The sequence below is a fragment of the Triticum aestivum genome, chromosome 1A, assembly GCF_018294505.1.
Source record: "Triticum aestivum cultivar Chinese Spring chromosome 1A, IWGSC CS RefSeq v2.1, whole genome shotgun sequence".
Classification (NCBI taxonomy): domain Eukaryota; kingdom Viridiplantae; phylum Streptophyta; class Magnoliopsida; order Poales; family Poaceae; genus Triticum; species Triticum aestivum.
Window position 1 is genome coordinate 257,747,587 of NC_057794.1, and position 15,619 is coordinate 257,763,205.

The following is a 15,619-nucleotide window of genomic DNA, read 5'->3' on the forward strand; positions in this document are numbered from 1 at the left end:
TGAAAGGTTTAGGCATCCAAAGCCTTCAAGCCAAAATGATGCCTTACTCAGTAAATGATTGTTCAAGTTACTTATAAAGGAGGCCGTTTTGCAAACCCTATTTCGCAATAAATATATTGGCTGAAAAGCGGTGTCCCAAATATTCTAAAAGCAAGACTCACATTTTTGGGCCGACCTCATGGCGTCAAAGAAATATTTTTTTCGCTTTGGGTCTTCTGCGATGAAGGATGATTCAGAGATACGTTTTCAGGAGGATAAGTGGTTGGGAACCGCCACTCTCCGGGAACAGTATCCAACCTTTTACCGCATTGTCTGCGAATGACACCCTAGCACAGGTGCTCAGCTCCTCCCTTTCGGATGTTTCATTCCAGCGGGATCTAGTTGGGCTCCGTCTTACGTCATGGCAACATTTGTTATCCTGTTTGGATTCAGTTAATTTGGCACATGGACATGTTGTATTTTATTGAAATCTCACGACATCTAGGTCATTCATAGTTGACTATATATCGTGCCCTCATGCACTTGGAGATTTCAGTGGATAATAATTATAAAATATGGAGGTCAAAGATACCTTTAAAAATCAAGATTTTCATTCGGTATCTTCATAGGGGAGTTGTACTAACCAAAGACAATCTGGTCCGTTGCAACTGGCATGGAATCAAGAAGTGTAGTTTTTATGCTCATGACAAGACAATCAAACACCTCTTCTTTCATTGCAAGTTTGCGCGTTCTATGTGGTAAGTCATTCATATAACATTCAATTTTATCCGTCTACGAGTGTTGCCAATATATATGGTCACTGGCTTGACGGTATACGAAATAGGTTTCGCATGCTAATAAAGGTGGGAACATCTGTCTTATTATGGTTGATTTGGCTATGTAGAAATGGCATTGTTTTCAATGGTAAAAGTCCTTCTCTTTTGCCGGTTATTTTTCATTGTACGCACTGGCTTCGTATGTGGTATATATGTTACATCGAACGAAGTATCAACCATTCTTCAAGGTTGTGTGTATGTGGTTGGAGTGACCAGTGAGGTTTTTATCTAACATGGATGGCAACATAATCTCTGAATCGGTGTACCTTCTTCTTCAACATAGGCATAGTTTCAGTCTCGTAGGATTCTACTATTGTCAATATGTCATTTTGTTTATTTATTTTTACCAAATTTGTTCTTAATGGTTGTGTGCATCTTAATTATGCAGAGACCGGGTGTCGCTCAATATGATGCTATATTTTAAGCTAATAAAAGCCCCCTTTGTTTAGAAAAATTTGTCCTTACTTCCACATAAGAGTACGATTGATACATACACCACACCAGCAGGGAAGGGAAAAGAGAGAGCTGCGATTCTTTCTGTGTATATATGTACGTACGTGTCTTTTGCACATAGTTCTCTACTTTCCGTGACGTGTGGCATCCAGTTCCCTAGGAAAACTCTAGTACCAGCGTCTATGCTAATGTCATTATAGCTTGGGCCTTTGGAGTCTTTAGGTATGTGACCAACCAAGGTGCTCCTGGTAAAGCAAGAATGTCCTTACGTTTTCTGAAGTTAGTCAGTCACCGAAGCGGGAGGACCAATTTGGTAAAAATATAATTTCCATTATTTGTTTTCTAAAAAAGAAGACATCCGAGGGGCATCTTAGATCTGATAAATACCATGGAAAAATAATCAGTGCGGTGAAAAAACAACTAGACGCAAAACGAGTAGTAAAAAATAACATTAATTCTTACTGCACCGGATCGATTGCATGCCCTAAAAGCCTTCACGAGCCAAGATCGCCAAAATTGTTGCCAAATACTCCCTCCGTTTCTAAATATTTGTCTTTTTGGACATTTTAAATGACTACTACATACGAATGTATGTAGACATATTTTAGAGTATAGATTCACTCATTTTGCTCCGTATGTAGTCCCTTGTTGAAATGTCTAGAAAGACAAGTATTTAGGAACGGAGGGAGTACATATGGATCGCTAGCTAGCATGCACGATGCGAGTCATGGCGGTACATACATCTTAATCAAGAATTCTCTCTCTCTCTCTCAAGAAAAGATCGGGCCTATGCATGAGTGCGTTGGAATCAAGATAGAATCTCCCGTTTTCCTCGCATCATTTTGTGTAGGCATCGTTTCTCGGTCAAAACCGAGCTAGGAGTCAGGAGAAAAAACTAATCTTGGATAGACAAGGCGGTTCGTTTAGCGCCAAAATACAGCTCATAACCTGCACAAAAATAGCAGCTATCTTGGACATTCCTTCCCCAAGGCTTGCCCGTTTCAGTTTTAACTGAGGGCATGTTGGTCTTTGACCGCGGTACATGTGCGCGCTCCTTGTCCTAATTAAGTAACCGGGGCCGCCTAATTGTCCTAATCTCCTGTTGAAAATCCACATCTTGTTACAAAAAGTGCCCGTATCTCATGGCCTATAATTAGCCCAGACTCCTAGTTCCTGATCTTCCTGTTCCTGGCCTTATAAATAGAAGCCGTTGCCATTTGCATGGTCTACAAGCTTCTCATCTCTTCCTCTTCCTCTTCCACCCCCTCTGCGGTTTCATCCAGAAAAGATCGAAGCAAAACATTGGAGTGCTCGCCGCCGGCCGGGGTTTCCAATCGACGGTGCACGCCATGCTCGACGACGATCAGTCCTTCACCGTGAGTAAATCTCCTGACCATGATATAATCTACGCTCGGTTCTCGGAAATCGCTTGCTTTTTTACTGCATGTTTTGATGATGATCCGCCTCCTTTTGCCATCTTGCCCATGCATGCTGTTGATGAGGATTCCGTTCAAATGGCCATTGGCGAATGATCTTTGCTAGACAAACAGTTATGTGGACGGTGCAATAATTGTTTAGGTGTCTATCTATCACACCAAAGCCAAAAGCAGGCACGGGATCCAGAAGAGGAGGAAATCTTTCGGCTTTTGGACCCCGGCCCCGTTGCAGTACAGAGGGAATCGATGCCTCGACTTGATAGTTTTTGCTTCGTGATCTCGTTAACCTTTACGTCCGCATTGCGTGCGCCGCGGAGAATTCTGATCAGGACCGCCTCTGCTTGGCCTGGCTTAAATTCCCTCATCCTTAACAGTAACATTCCCCGGCATACGGCATACGGACCTATCCTTCCACTGTTCTATCCGTTCCAATTCCGTCCTCATGGATGCAGAATTGAGCTGTGCAAATGCAGATACAACAGTACGGCATTTGATTCCCTCGCCCAAAACAGATTATATAAGGATCGTAGACGAAATGTGCTTGATCATGTAGATTGTAGGATGTATTTTGTCTTTCTTTCTGAATCAAGAATCATGGTGGCTAACAGTAGCATTTGCATTCTACAGGCGTGTACATGCGTACCTGGTCTCTCCTGTTGATCGGAGTTGAGGCATGAAACAGGGGGCGCTGACGAATTTGTTGGTTTCTTGCAGGAGGGCATCTCGAGCCCCATAGCCGCGCACATCCTCGACTTCTGCGACGATGGCAGCGGCGGCGGCGATCTCTTCGGTGCGGTGAACGCGGCGTCCGACGTGTTCGCTGCCTCATCGGAGGACGCCTCGTCGTCGTCCACCACCACGCCTCCTCTCTGCAGCCATGGCGACAACATGTCGTCGGGCGCGGCCGCGGCCACGACCACGGCCACCTTCTCCCCCTTGCCGTCCCTCGACTCCACACTCTCGGCACTCCTCGAGGAAGACCAGCCGCCTGGCCCCGACGCCGAGCTCCTCCTCCCAATAGACTACGCGTTTGCGGCGGCGGCGGCGGGCACGGACGAGACCCAGACGGAGCAGCAACAGTTTGGCCAGATGGTGCTCCCGGTGGTGACCGCGGCAGAGCACCACCCGGCGCTGCAGACGCAAATGAGCAGCACGGCGTCCGACCTCATGCAGCTCACCTCGGGATACACCGACGAGTGCTTCGCGGCGGCGCTGGCCGGAGGGTTCATGGGGCTGGAGGAGACCCTGTGCCAGCAGCAGCCTGGCGCGATGCTCCCCGGCGCCGCCGACGCGGCGACGCAGGGGTGTTACGCGACCCAGGGAGGTTTCTTCGGCGGCGGCGGCGGTTGCACGGGCACCGTGATGTCGATGATGCTGGGGATGGAGGAGATGGGCGAGTACCAGAGGATGATGGAGGGCGGCGCGCTGGTGGACGCCGACTCCGCGGGGCAGATGGCGTTCCCTACCGCCGCAGAGATGCAGGTAGAAACCCCGAACGAATTCGCCAAGAATCTCAATCCGTAGTAGGACAGAGCATGACCGATCGTTTCGCGGTGGTATAGATGGGAGGCAGCGGGAGCCCCGGGCGGCTGCCGGCGGCGGGAGAGACCTCGAGCCTGGAGGACACGAGCTTCAAGGCCGCCCGCCTCTCCGTGGAGGAGAGGAAGGAGAAGATCCACCGGTACATCAAGAAGAGGAACGAGCGGAACTTCAGCAAGAAGATCAAGGTGACCCACCAAACCAGAATCAATCACCTTTAAACGATCCATGCATGGTCCTCGACGCCGCTGACATATCCGATCGGAAAACTGCAGTACGCGTGCAGGAAAACCTTGGCGGACAGCAGGCCGCGCGTCCGCGGGAGGTTCGCCAAGAACGACGAGTACTGCGAAGCGTCCACGGCGATGGGATCACAGAACCACGAGGAGTACGAGCAGATGGTAAGTCTGGATAATTCATCAATCGCCAGCTCCGGCTCTGATCCGACGAGCATGTCGTCGCTAACGAGTTTTTTCCATTTCAGCCGGGCGTGAAGGCGGAGGACATGCTCGACCCCGACGCGCTGGCGCACATCAGCGGGATGAGCTCCTACATGTACAACCACACGGTGGAGTCGTGGATATAATCTAACTCACGACGAACACGAGCCCCCGCTAATTCCATTTTTCCCCAACCTATTTTACACGTGCAGATTTTTAACAGCCTGTTTAACTTGATTTTGGTCCCGTGGAATAATTTTGTAGCTCCTGAAGCGGCGAGTTGAATTTACTTACCATGTAGGGTCGGCCGGTCTGTTGTGTCAGTCGAAATCTGCTTTTCGCTTGTTGCAGCTAATTCTTGCAGGTGAATGTGAGGTTTTAGAGTTTGCGGAGGAGTTGTGTACTTGTTTTTTTTTTAATAGAAAACACAGCTTCAGGGATCATGTATCATTGTATCTGGTCTTGCTCTTTTCCAATTCAACTGAACTCTGAGAATTGTAGGGATACAGGTAGACTATACCGGCGCAAATTTATTTTTTTTTACGAAATAATGAATTGTTGCTACAATACATTATAAGATTTACCACTAAAATGACAATTGCAGAAGCAGAATCGGTGTAGTGTGTCGGTGCAACTGTAGTCATACTACTTTCTCCCCTTGCGGACCCCTCGAATAATTCGTTTATGCGTTGCAGCTGCAGCCGCAGCTCATCGAGTGTGTCCACAATTCAAAGAGGGGTGATTTTTTTGTCTCCCGAGGCTCAAGGTCTCTCCCATCGCCGACACGACCCATCAGATCACTAGATTGGAATGGGCAACCTTGGACATGGCGTGAAGTAACAATAGGTTTTCAGATTTTCCAAACCGGTTAACCTTAAAACGTCCGCCCCTCCCCTTATATCGACATCCCATAATGCGCTTTTGAATTAGAGACCCATTAGGACTTAGTGTCTACTCCCTCCGTTTCTAAATATTTGTCTTTTTAGAGATTTTAAATAGGCTATCACATACAGATGCATATAGACATATTTTAGAGTGTAGATTCACTCATTTTGCTTCGTATGTTGTCACTTGTTGAAATCTCTAGAAAGACAAATATTTAGGAACGGAGGGAGCAGTTCACAATTTCACATATATGCAACTCATTTTCCTCACAATAATTTGTCAAGCTCATGCGTAGGCAAATGTGGTCCTTCTTTGGATAGCTCGACACTTTCTCGGTCACATGCATAGAAACACTTTATTAGGTTAACTATTTACTTTAAGTAGCACGACCATGTGTTTCTAGATCCAATCACTCAAGGGGCTTAGACGTATCTCTCGTTATAGAGAGAGTCGAAGTCCATTTTGATTTACCATGCCTCGAGTTATGTTTCATGGCAAATAAGAAAGCAAATATTTATAACTAGTGAGTTACTGATTAGGGTTGGGCAAACCCAAAGTATGTCACTTTACTCGGATATATACACATTGCACGAGAGCTATGTGTACAAGCTAAAATAATGCTATCACAAGGTGCCAACTTGGGTTGGTCCAACCGCATGTTCTCAACATGCTCATATAATTGGTTCTGAGGTTCAACACAATGGCCCGTGGAAAGTGGTCATCAACCAATACCACGGAGTCTATTTTTCATATGTGTTCTTACATGAATTCCAAGTGAAGAGCATTTTAAATAAATCATCGAAGTTTCATACCGAGTCTCACAAACAAGACAGACGTGCTAATCAATGAAAATGCTGTTACTCAAGGATCATTTGATAAAGCATGTACACAATCAAAGAAATCACTACGTGCGCCATTGAAAGGATCGATGTGGTCGGTTAGAGGGAGTGAATAAGAGACTACAAATTTTAATCTTACTTACCAATTTTAGGGAAATATATATAAATCAGGTTCTCTAGATATGCAACTAGATAAACACAAGCTATATGGCAAAGAAACTCAAGGCAATGTAAGCTAGGCAAGAACTAATTAGCAAGCGCACAAACTTACAAAGAAAAGTAAAGCGCGGAAAAGATTTACTTTAAGTGAGTCGGAGACGCCAATTTTATCCCGAAGTTCACATCTCCTCGGGGAAGTGCTAATCTCCGTTGGTGCGGTGCTGGAACCAAGGCTTTGGCACGCCAGCAAGTGGCCCACCTTATTCTCCTCGAGTCGCCCCAATGGATGAGCCTCGAATCACTCGGGGTTGGTCTTGAAGGCGACTACTACACCTTTACACATGTCTCCGAGGCACATCGCATACAAGGAAGCTTCCGGATGAACCACTGCCGCCTAGGAGCCCAAGCTCACAAGTGTTGGCGAAGAACTAATTGGGGAAACACAAATTGGTTTGTGGAAGATGTAGATCGGGTGAACATCTTCCAATCCCCAAAGAATCAGAGTGTTTGGATGGAGGGATGGAAGATATCAAGTGTTTATGGTTTGGAGGATGGTGGAGCAGCTTGAGCAATGGTTAGGTTGAGTAGACTACAAAGAGGTGAACCAACACCCAAAGTATGCGGAGAGGTAGCCCTCCCTCCGGGACCTGGGGTTCCAGGATCCCAAGCACCCGCACCATCCAAAGGCGACTGCTTCTTCTCAGGTTACTTTGAGCACGCAGGGGTCCAGGACCCCGGGCACCCAAACCTTCTGGTATAGGCATTTTTAACCTTGTTTTTACACTGATTTCGACAAACGCTAGAGGGGAAGGCAATTATATGATTAATATGAATTTCCCCAACACTCTCAAGTTGAGAACACTCACTGTTTTCTCTCAACCAGGAAGGTGTTGGGCCTGAAGTGCAAGGGTTTGTAGCAAGTGGAATTTTTCTACACACACAAATACAAAATTTCCATTGGCCTCCAACGAAGCTAGTAAGATTGTTAGTCTTACTATCCTTGCTAGTTACAAGGATTAAACACAAAGTGTGTTTGGAAGATTATGGATGCAAGGAAAATGAAAGTACGGTTCAGATTGTGAAGAAAGTAAAACAAGAAGATTGATGTTGTATGCAACGAGAGAAGATGGACTAGGATCCATATGTTCAGTAGTGGCCTCTCTCTAAAATAAGTGGCAAGGATGGATTGTTAATGATGTATCTCTGTTCGATTTGAAATAAAACTAGCCATGATAGTGTCACCTCAAAACAAAAGAGAATCAATGCATTATACACGCACAAACACACATGTTCTTGTTTTATTGGTCCTTAACCGAAGTTGCTGAGGAATTATTGGTTTCTAAGGATGCAATGAAACAAATGCTAAAATTAATCTGAACATCATGTTTCTCTGCACTGGTATTCCCGTGTTTGCACGAAAAAAATACAATATGTGTGCAAGCAATGATTTTTCCTAGTGTTAACCCGAGAACCAACATCAACAAGAAGAAAACCGTGTGCTCAAGCTGACAACATGATTTCCAAAACCAACCAAACGGGTCTAGCAGAAATTGATGAACTCCTTTGGTAGAGTAGCCAGCGCAAAACTTCAATTATCATGATCATCGCTTCGATAAGAAACAACTAGCTTTAGCTCTTGGTATTGAGCAAACACCTAGTGAGAAAGAGGAAGATGAAATTGGTTGTCATATTGTCTTGGAACAAGAGTTGATGACAACAAGAAAAAAGGTGAGGCCATTGACTGCTAAGGATAATATTACCCAAATTATCCTTGCAAGACATAATGATTTGCACATATAGCAAGGTGCAATGCCTTTAGAAACCCCCAACTGTTTGACTCTATCCCAAACAAAGTGAACCCAATACATCCATGATTACTTCAGGATGTGCAACACAGTGAGATATCTTCACCATCTCAAGGAACCCTGTTGTCATTCTTTTAGTAGGATATTTTACACACATTTAATTTGGTCTCTAGGATGCTCCTCTTTGAGGTGTTGTGCCTCGTGGGTTTACTCCACGCTTCTGCGGTGGATCGCAATCATCTTCCCATCTAGAGCACGAGGGTGATGTTGAATGGAAAACTAGGGCCTCTTGTGTGGCACCACAAGGGGCCACGAGATGTTGTCTGTGTTGGCGACGGACACTCTTAACCGGCTCCTGGCAAAGGCGAGAGTGGTTAGGGTGCTACAATAGCTTGCACCTACGGATTTGGTGATCGGTGTCTCACTCTTGATAGAGGCAAAGGTGTCCCGATGTTTCGATGAGATGGTGGCTATCGTTTTCTGTGGGAGTCGACCTTGACGATCCGACTACGAACGTGCGAGACGTCGCGCCTTAGCAATCGCTAAACCAACTTCCGAGGGTTATTGACCACGCCGGAGCACGATCAACCTGACCACGAGGGTCTGTTTCCTATGAGCAAACGAAGAACAAGCAAGAAACTGAGATTGCAATCTGGATATTGCGAATATAAGATGAAAGCTTTATTGATCAAGGTGGGGTTCTGTGACGTCTTGGTCTGGTCGTTGGACACAAACGAAGTACGCGAAGTTGCAGCTATGACGAACTTTTAATCTAAACAAAACCCAAAGCCTAAACGATGCCCTAAGGGCTGTATATATGGAGGAGAGAGGGGGAATTTCGTGGCCCTTGGTGGAGGGGTTCGAAACCAACCCTAACTCTTGTTTCCCCACACATACAGACTCTAAAAACAACCTATACTTAAGTACTTCGAAAATACATGGGCCTGGCCCAATAATAAGGTGACGCAGCACCTAAAATAGTCTCTGGACGAAATTTATGAAGTGGCATCTTGTATATTTTGTCCCATGCTTCATGCACTCATTATGGTGGCTTCAGAGTCCTGGAATCATCACTTGTAACTCCGTTCTTGTTCCCCTTGCGCATGCCATCATTTCCATGCTTGAACTTGCTCCAAGGTTCATCTTTCTTGTCCAAACTAGGCCCTTCATTTGTAAGCAAAACAAATGTATCCAATTTAAGCAGCATCATATTCTCATGAACATTAGAATCGTTAGCAAGAAACGAAAGTACCTGATAATTTAATTGGCGTGCGCGAGCTCTAGTAATCGATCCAGTGTGTATAGCAGCAGGGGATGTGGATGTAACAATGGTATTGATGTCCTCATCACCCTCCCCTTCTTGAAATGAAGTCGTCCTCGACGAAAGTTCATCGTCCTTGCCCAAATAAGGCTTCAAATCTGCAATGTTAAAAGTAGGACTAACCCCAAAATCTGCAGGCAGCTCAAGTTTATATGCATTATCATTTATTTTCTCTAACACCTTAAAAGGACCATCAACACGTGGCATTAGCTTTGATTTGCGCAAATTAGGAAATCTATCCTTAGGCAAATGTAATCAAACAAGATCTCCAGGTGCAAACACAACATGTTTTCTACCCTTATCTCCAGCAAATTTATATTTAGCATTCATACGCTCAATGTTTTTCTTAGTTAACTCATGCATTTTTAAAATAAATTCAGCATGTTCTTTAGCATCAAAATTAACCTTCTCTGAAGATGGAAGAGGTAACAAATCAATAGGTGCACGAGGTTGGAAACCATACACAATTTCAAAAGGGCACATCTTAGTAGTAGAATGCAATGAACGATTATAAGCAAATTCAATATGAGGCAAGCATTCTTCCCACATTTTCTTGTTATTATTCAAAACAGCCCTAAGCATAGTAGACAATGTTCTATTGACTACTTTAGTTTGTCCATCAGTTTGGGGGTGACAAGTAGTACTAAAAAGCAGCTTAGTCCCCAACTTAGCCCATAAACATCTCCAAAAGTGGCTAAGAAATTTAGTATCACGATCTGAAATAATAGTATTTGACACACCATGTAAGCGAATAATTTCACGAAAGAACAAATCAGCAACGTTAACAGCATCATCGTTTTTATGACATGGTATAAAGTGTGCCATTTTCGAGAACCTATCCACGACAACAAATATGCTATCCCTCCCCTTCTTTGTTCGAGGTAAACCTAAAACAAAGTCCATAGATATATCCTCCCAAGTAACACTAGGTACAGGCAAAGGCATATATAAACCATGAGGATTGAGTCGTGACTTAGCTCTTTGACATGTAGTGCAGCGAGCAACAAACCGCTCAACATCCCGTCTCATCTTTGGCCAAAAGAAATGTGTAGCAAGTATATCCTCTGTCTTCTTGACGCCAAAGTGTCTCATTAATCCTCCTCCATGCGCCTCCTGCAACAACAAAAGACGAATGGAGCTAGCTGGAATGCATAGCTTGTTAGCACGAAACACAAATCCATCGTTAAGAACGAACTTGTTCCAAGTTCTCCCTTCCCTACAATTCTGCAATACATCTTTAAATTCAGCATGATGAACATATTGATCTTTGATGGTCTCCAAACCAAATATTTTAAAGTCAAGTTGTGAAAGCATAGTATAACGACGAGACAAGGCATCAGCAATAACATTTTCTTTGTCCTTCTTGTGTTTAATGACATAAGGGAAAGTCTTAATGAATTCAACCCATTTAGCATGTCTACGGTTCAGTTTTGCTTGACTTTTAATGTGTTTCAAAGATTCATGATCAGAATGTATAACAAATTCCTTGGGCCATAAATAATGTTGCCATGTTTCTAGGGTCCGAACAAGAGCATATAATTCTTTATCATAAGTAGAATAGTTCAGACTAGGCCCACTCAATTTTTCAGAAAAGTATGCAACAGTTTTTCCATCTTGTAATAACACACCTCCTAATCCAATTCCACTAGCATCACATTCAAGCTCAAAAGTCTTATTGAAATTAGGAAGTTGGAGTAAAGGAGCATGTGTCAACTTATCTTTCAATACCGTGAAGGCTTCTTCCTGTGTGGTACCCCAAACAAAAGGCACATCCTTCTTTGTAAGCTCGTTGAGAGGTGCAGCAATGGTGCTGAAATCTCTCACAAAACGCCTATAGAAACCAGCAAGGCCAAGGAAACTCCTCACTTGTGTGACCGTTTTGGGTTGCGGCCAACTCTCAATAGCTTCAATCTTGGCTTTATCAACTTTAATACCCTGTGGAGTAACAACATAGCCAAGAAAAGATACTCGGTCGGTGCAAAATGTGCACTTTCCAAGGTTACCAAGCAAACGTGCATCACGTAGAGCAATAAAAACAGCACATAAATGTTCCAAATATTCCTCCAAAGATTTGCTATAAATTAATATGTCATCAAAGTAAACTACCACAAATCGTCCAATGAAAGCACGTAAAACTTTGTTCATTAACCTCATGAAAGTACTAGGTGCATTAGTTAACCCAAAAGGCATGACTAACCACTCATATAATCCAAACTTAGTTTTAAATGCTGTTTTCCATTCATCTTCCAATTTCATACGAATTTGATGGTATCCACTATGCAAATCAACTTTGGAGAATATTGTAGAGCCACTCAATTCATCAAGCATATCATCTAGCCTAGGAATAGGATGACGATAACGAATAGTAATATTATTAATGCCTCTACAATCAACGCACATATGCGACGTACCATCCTTTTTCGGCACTAAAATGATAGGAACAGCACAAGGACTAAGGGATTCGCGTATATAACCTTTGTCGAGCAGTTCTTGTACTTGACGCATAATCTCCTTCGTCTCCTTTGGATTGGTATGGTATGGTGCATGGTTGGGAAATGATGCATCGGGAATTAAGTCAATTTGATGCTCAATCCCTCGAATAGGTGGTAATCCCGGTGGCACGTCTTGTGAAAGGACGTCAGCGAACTCCTGCAAAATATTAGTGACAGCAGGAGGCAAAGAGGAAGGCACGTCCTCGAATGAAAATAATGCCTCTTTGCACACAAAAGCATAGCAAACAGATTTGCTACAATCTAGATCATCAATATCAAATTTGGTGGCAAGTAAACATGCACTTTTCAATTTAATTTCAGAAGCAACACTAGATTGTTTATTATTATTGGGTTGCATTTGTTGCTCAAATTCTTTTGCCACAATCTGATTTTCACTTTTATTTTTCTCATGTTTTTCTTTATTAGCTCTATTAATATCATCTTTCAAAATGGAATCAGGAGTCATAGGAAGCAAAGTAATATTTTTATCCTTATGAAAAAGAGTATACTGATTGTTTCTACCATGGTGTACAGAATTTTTATCAAATTGCCATGGTCTACCAAGTAATAAGGAACATGCTTGCATAGGTACCACATCACAATCAACATAATCAGCATATGTAGAGATACTAAAATGCACACGAATTGTACGTGTTACCTTAACCTTGCCGTTGTTGTTCAACCATTGGATGTAGTAAGGATGTGGATGTGGTCTTGTGGTGAGAGATAGCTTCTCCACCATCTCCATGCTAGCCAAGTTATTGCAGCTCCCTCCATCTATGATGACGCGAACAGAATGTTCCTTTACAACTCCTTTTGTATGGAACAAATTATGCCTCTGATTTTGCTCAGCTTGTGTAACCTGCACACTCAAAACACGTTGAGCAACTAAACATTCATACCTGTCAGCATTTTCAGCAGCCATGTATTGTGTCTCATGATCAGAATCATCTCCACCGTGTTCTTCACGTGTAATAAGAGCCAAAGTCTCCTCATCATAGTCACTAGCGGACTCATACCCACCATCCTCAGTAGCAATCATCACACGCTGAGATTGGCATTCTCTCGCAAAATGTCCTCTTCCCTTACAACGACGACAAATAATATCATTTGTGTTCCCTGTTAATGCCATGGAAGAAGAAGAGCTCTGCGCAGGTCCAGCAGGTGTGCTCTTGGCAGATAGTGGTGGTTTTGCCTGCTTTCTTGTATCACGACTGGAGGTGGCACCTGATGGAGGTGCTAGTGGAGTGGAAGTAGAGGATGCACGTGGTGTCCATGATGAAGATCGACCTGCAGAAAAGTTAGTTCGCGCCAATGCCTGTCGATCCTGCACTTCACGTTCAGCTTTACAAGCAAGATGGAATAAACGAGTGATATTATTATACTCTTTATACTCTAGGATGGTCTGAATCTCTCTATTTAATCCACCCATAAAACGTGCAAGCATAGCTTCGTTCTCCTCAACAATACCACATCTAATCATGCCAGTTTGTAATTCCTAATAATATTCTTCTATAGAATTTTTTCCTTGTCTTAAACGCTGCAATTTTTGAAGTAATTCACGTTGATAATATGGTGGAACCCAACGAGTACGCATAGCAGTTTTCAAAGCAGCCCAAGTAGCAGGAATAGGATATAATTGATGGGGTTATGTACCTAGGGTAGGGTCATGGACCTGATCCAAGTAACTTACCCCAGGACATCTTTAGAAGAGGTCGCCTTCCAGTCGACCAACGAGGACTCACTCGACTGGCCTGAAGGACTCGACCACGAAGACTCACTCGACCACCAGGAGGTCAAGAGGCACTCTGCACTGCAACGGCCTGTAATCAAGTAGACTTTATGATAGTAAAGGCACTTCATGTGGGGCGTTACCAGTAACGCCCCAGACTTAACTCACCTTAAACCCTCTCCTACGTGGGCTGGCTGGGGTCCTGGTGCACTCTATATAAGCCACCCCCCTCCACAGGCAGAAGGGTTCGGCACCTTCTAGCTCATATACTCATAATCCACTCGACCGCCTCCGGGCTCCGAGACGTAGGGCTATTACTTCCTCCGAGAAGGGCCTGAACTCGTACATCCTTTGTGTTTACAACCTCTCCATAGCTAGGACCTTGCCTCTCCATACCTACCCCCCACTCTACTGTCAGGCTTAGAACCACGATAGTTGGCGCCCACCGTGGGGCAGGTGTTTTAGCGATTTTGTGGAGAAGTTGCGATTCTTCCGAGTACTTTCATCATGGTGTCTGCTGGAGTTTTGGTCGAGGGTCAAGAGATCCGTCTCGGCACTCTCACCTTCATCGCCGACGACTCCGCATGGCTCCAGGAGGCTCCACTCGACGTAGATGCGCTCCCCGTCCGCGGTGCGACGCATTTTCGCGCATGTGTCCGCGGCGTTCTGCTGCGGCAACCGTTGACCCAATATCGGTCGGCTCCTCCATCTTCCACCCTCCCGGTCTCCCGCCAGCGCAAGCGCTCGGGCCAGTCGAGGCTTCAGCGATGGGTGAGACACGCGGTGGCTCGCCAATCAGCCACCACCCAAGTCGCGGCAATCGAGCCAGACGAATATCTCTACGGCTTGTTCGACCTGTCGACTGGCTCCGTAGAGACTGCATCCGAGTGCGGTAGCAGTGATCCAGCGGCAGAAATCTTGATGGTCGACGGGCCCCGCGGTCCCCCTGGCTTCGCCCATGACGGTGGAGCAGGTGACGGAGACGACCCCGCACGAGGCTACGAAGAGTACCGGCCCGAGCCACTCGACTCTCTGCAAAGAGAGGAACTTCGCCGCAGGAACGTGGATGCCCTGCATACTCCCATCGCAGGAGAAACCCCCGAGGCTCGTGCCTTGGAGGAGGCGCGTCTGGCCAATTTAGCCGAGCGCACTCGACTGGAGAATCTTCAGCGAGCACTCGACGAGCGCGCGCGGCAACGAGTTCCCGACACCAATCGACGTCAACTCTTCCCGCCGACTCAGGTATATCGAACCCCAATCCAGAATTTAGCAGCTGCGACCCGTATAGCAGAGTCCATCCAGCCTTCGCAGTCGGAAGCTGGCAGAGGTTTGCTGCAGATCAGGGATCTGCTTCGGGCAGCAGGAGATCAGAATTCAGCCGTGTCTCAGTCGCGCAACAGAATTCACAGTCGATCCGTCACTGTGAATACGGTTCAGTCGGCTCACAGCCCCAGATCGCCGCCGCGGCGTGAAGGGCGCGAGAATCGGCGAGATCAATATGGCGACAGACTCGACCGAGATGATAGGCGTCGAGTGCCCAATTCCCCTCCGAGGGAGGGTCTTACGCTCCTCGGCAGCCAGATGATAGGCGTCAGTACAGTACAGGGCGTAGGGTTCCAGTCGACCCCAGAGAACCAGGCTTCGACGCGCGATCCATTATCGTGCAAGGGTTGGTCGACCGGAACAGAGCCCATCGAGGTGGA

At 45.4% G+C, this 15,619-nt stretch overlaps 1 protein-coding gene across 3 annotated transcripts; it reads left to right on the forward strand.

The window, feature by feature from the left end:
- The first annotated feature begins 2,247 nt into the window (after positions 1-2,247).
- LOC123045034 (zinc finger protein CONSTANS-LIKE 4) lies at positions 2,248-5,169 on the forward strand. Of its 3 annotated transcripts, none has more exons than XM_044467955.1 (5): positions 2,248-2,644; positions 3,419-4,186; positions 4,267-4,431; positions 4,519-4,644; positions 4,728-5,169. In XM_044467955.1, exons 1-5 carry the CDS (start codon positions 2,618-2,620, stop codon positions 4,827-4,829), a joined length of 1,188 nt encoding a protein of 395 aa, XP_044323890.1. In that variant the 5' UTR covers positions 2,248-2,617; the 3' UTR covers positions 4,830-5,169. The 3 variants fall into 3 exon arrangements, with proteins under 3 accessions (XP_044323890.1, XP_044323889.1, XP_044323883.1); XM_044467954.1 differs by lacking the exon at positions 2,248-2,644 and adding an exon at positions 2,980-3,185; XM_044467948.1 differs by lacking the exon at positions 2,248-2,644 and adding an exon at positions 2,983-3,331.
- The last annotated feature ends 10,450 nt before the right edge of the window (positions 5,170-15,619 follow it).

What these genes read in the sequence shown, in the direction of transcription:
- LOC123045034 (XM_044467948.1), top strand. Translation starts at nt 3,266, where the DNA reads ATGTATTTTGTCTTTCTTTCTGAATCAAGAATCATGGTGGCTAACAGT. An exon ending in GTAGCATTTGCATTCTACAG is followed by an intron (nt 3,332 to 3,418) that starts GCGTGTACATGC and finishes GGTTTCTTGCAG; the next exon opens with GAGGGCATCTCGAGCCCCAT. An exon ending in ACGAGGAGTACGAGCAGATG is followed by an intron (nt 4,645 to 4,727) that starts GTAAGTCTGGAT and finishes TTTCCATTTCAG; the next exon opens with CCGGGCGTGAAGGCGGAGGA.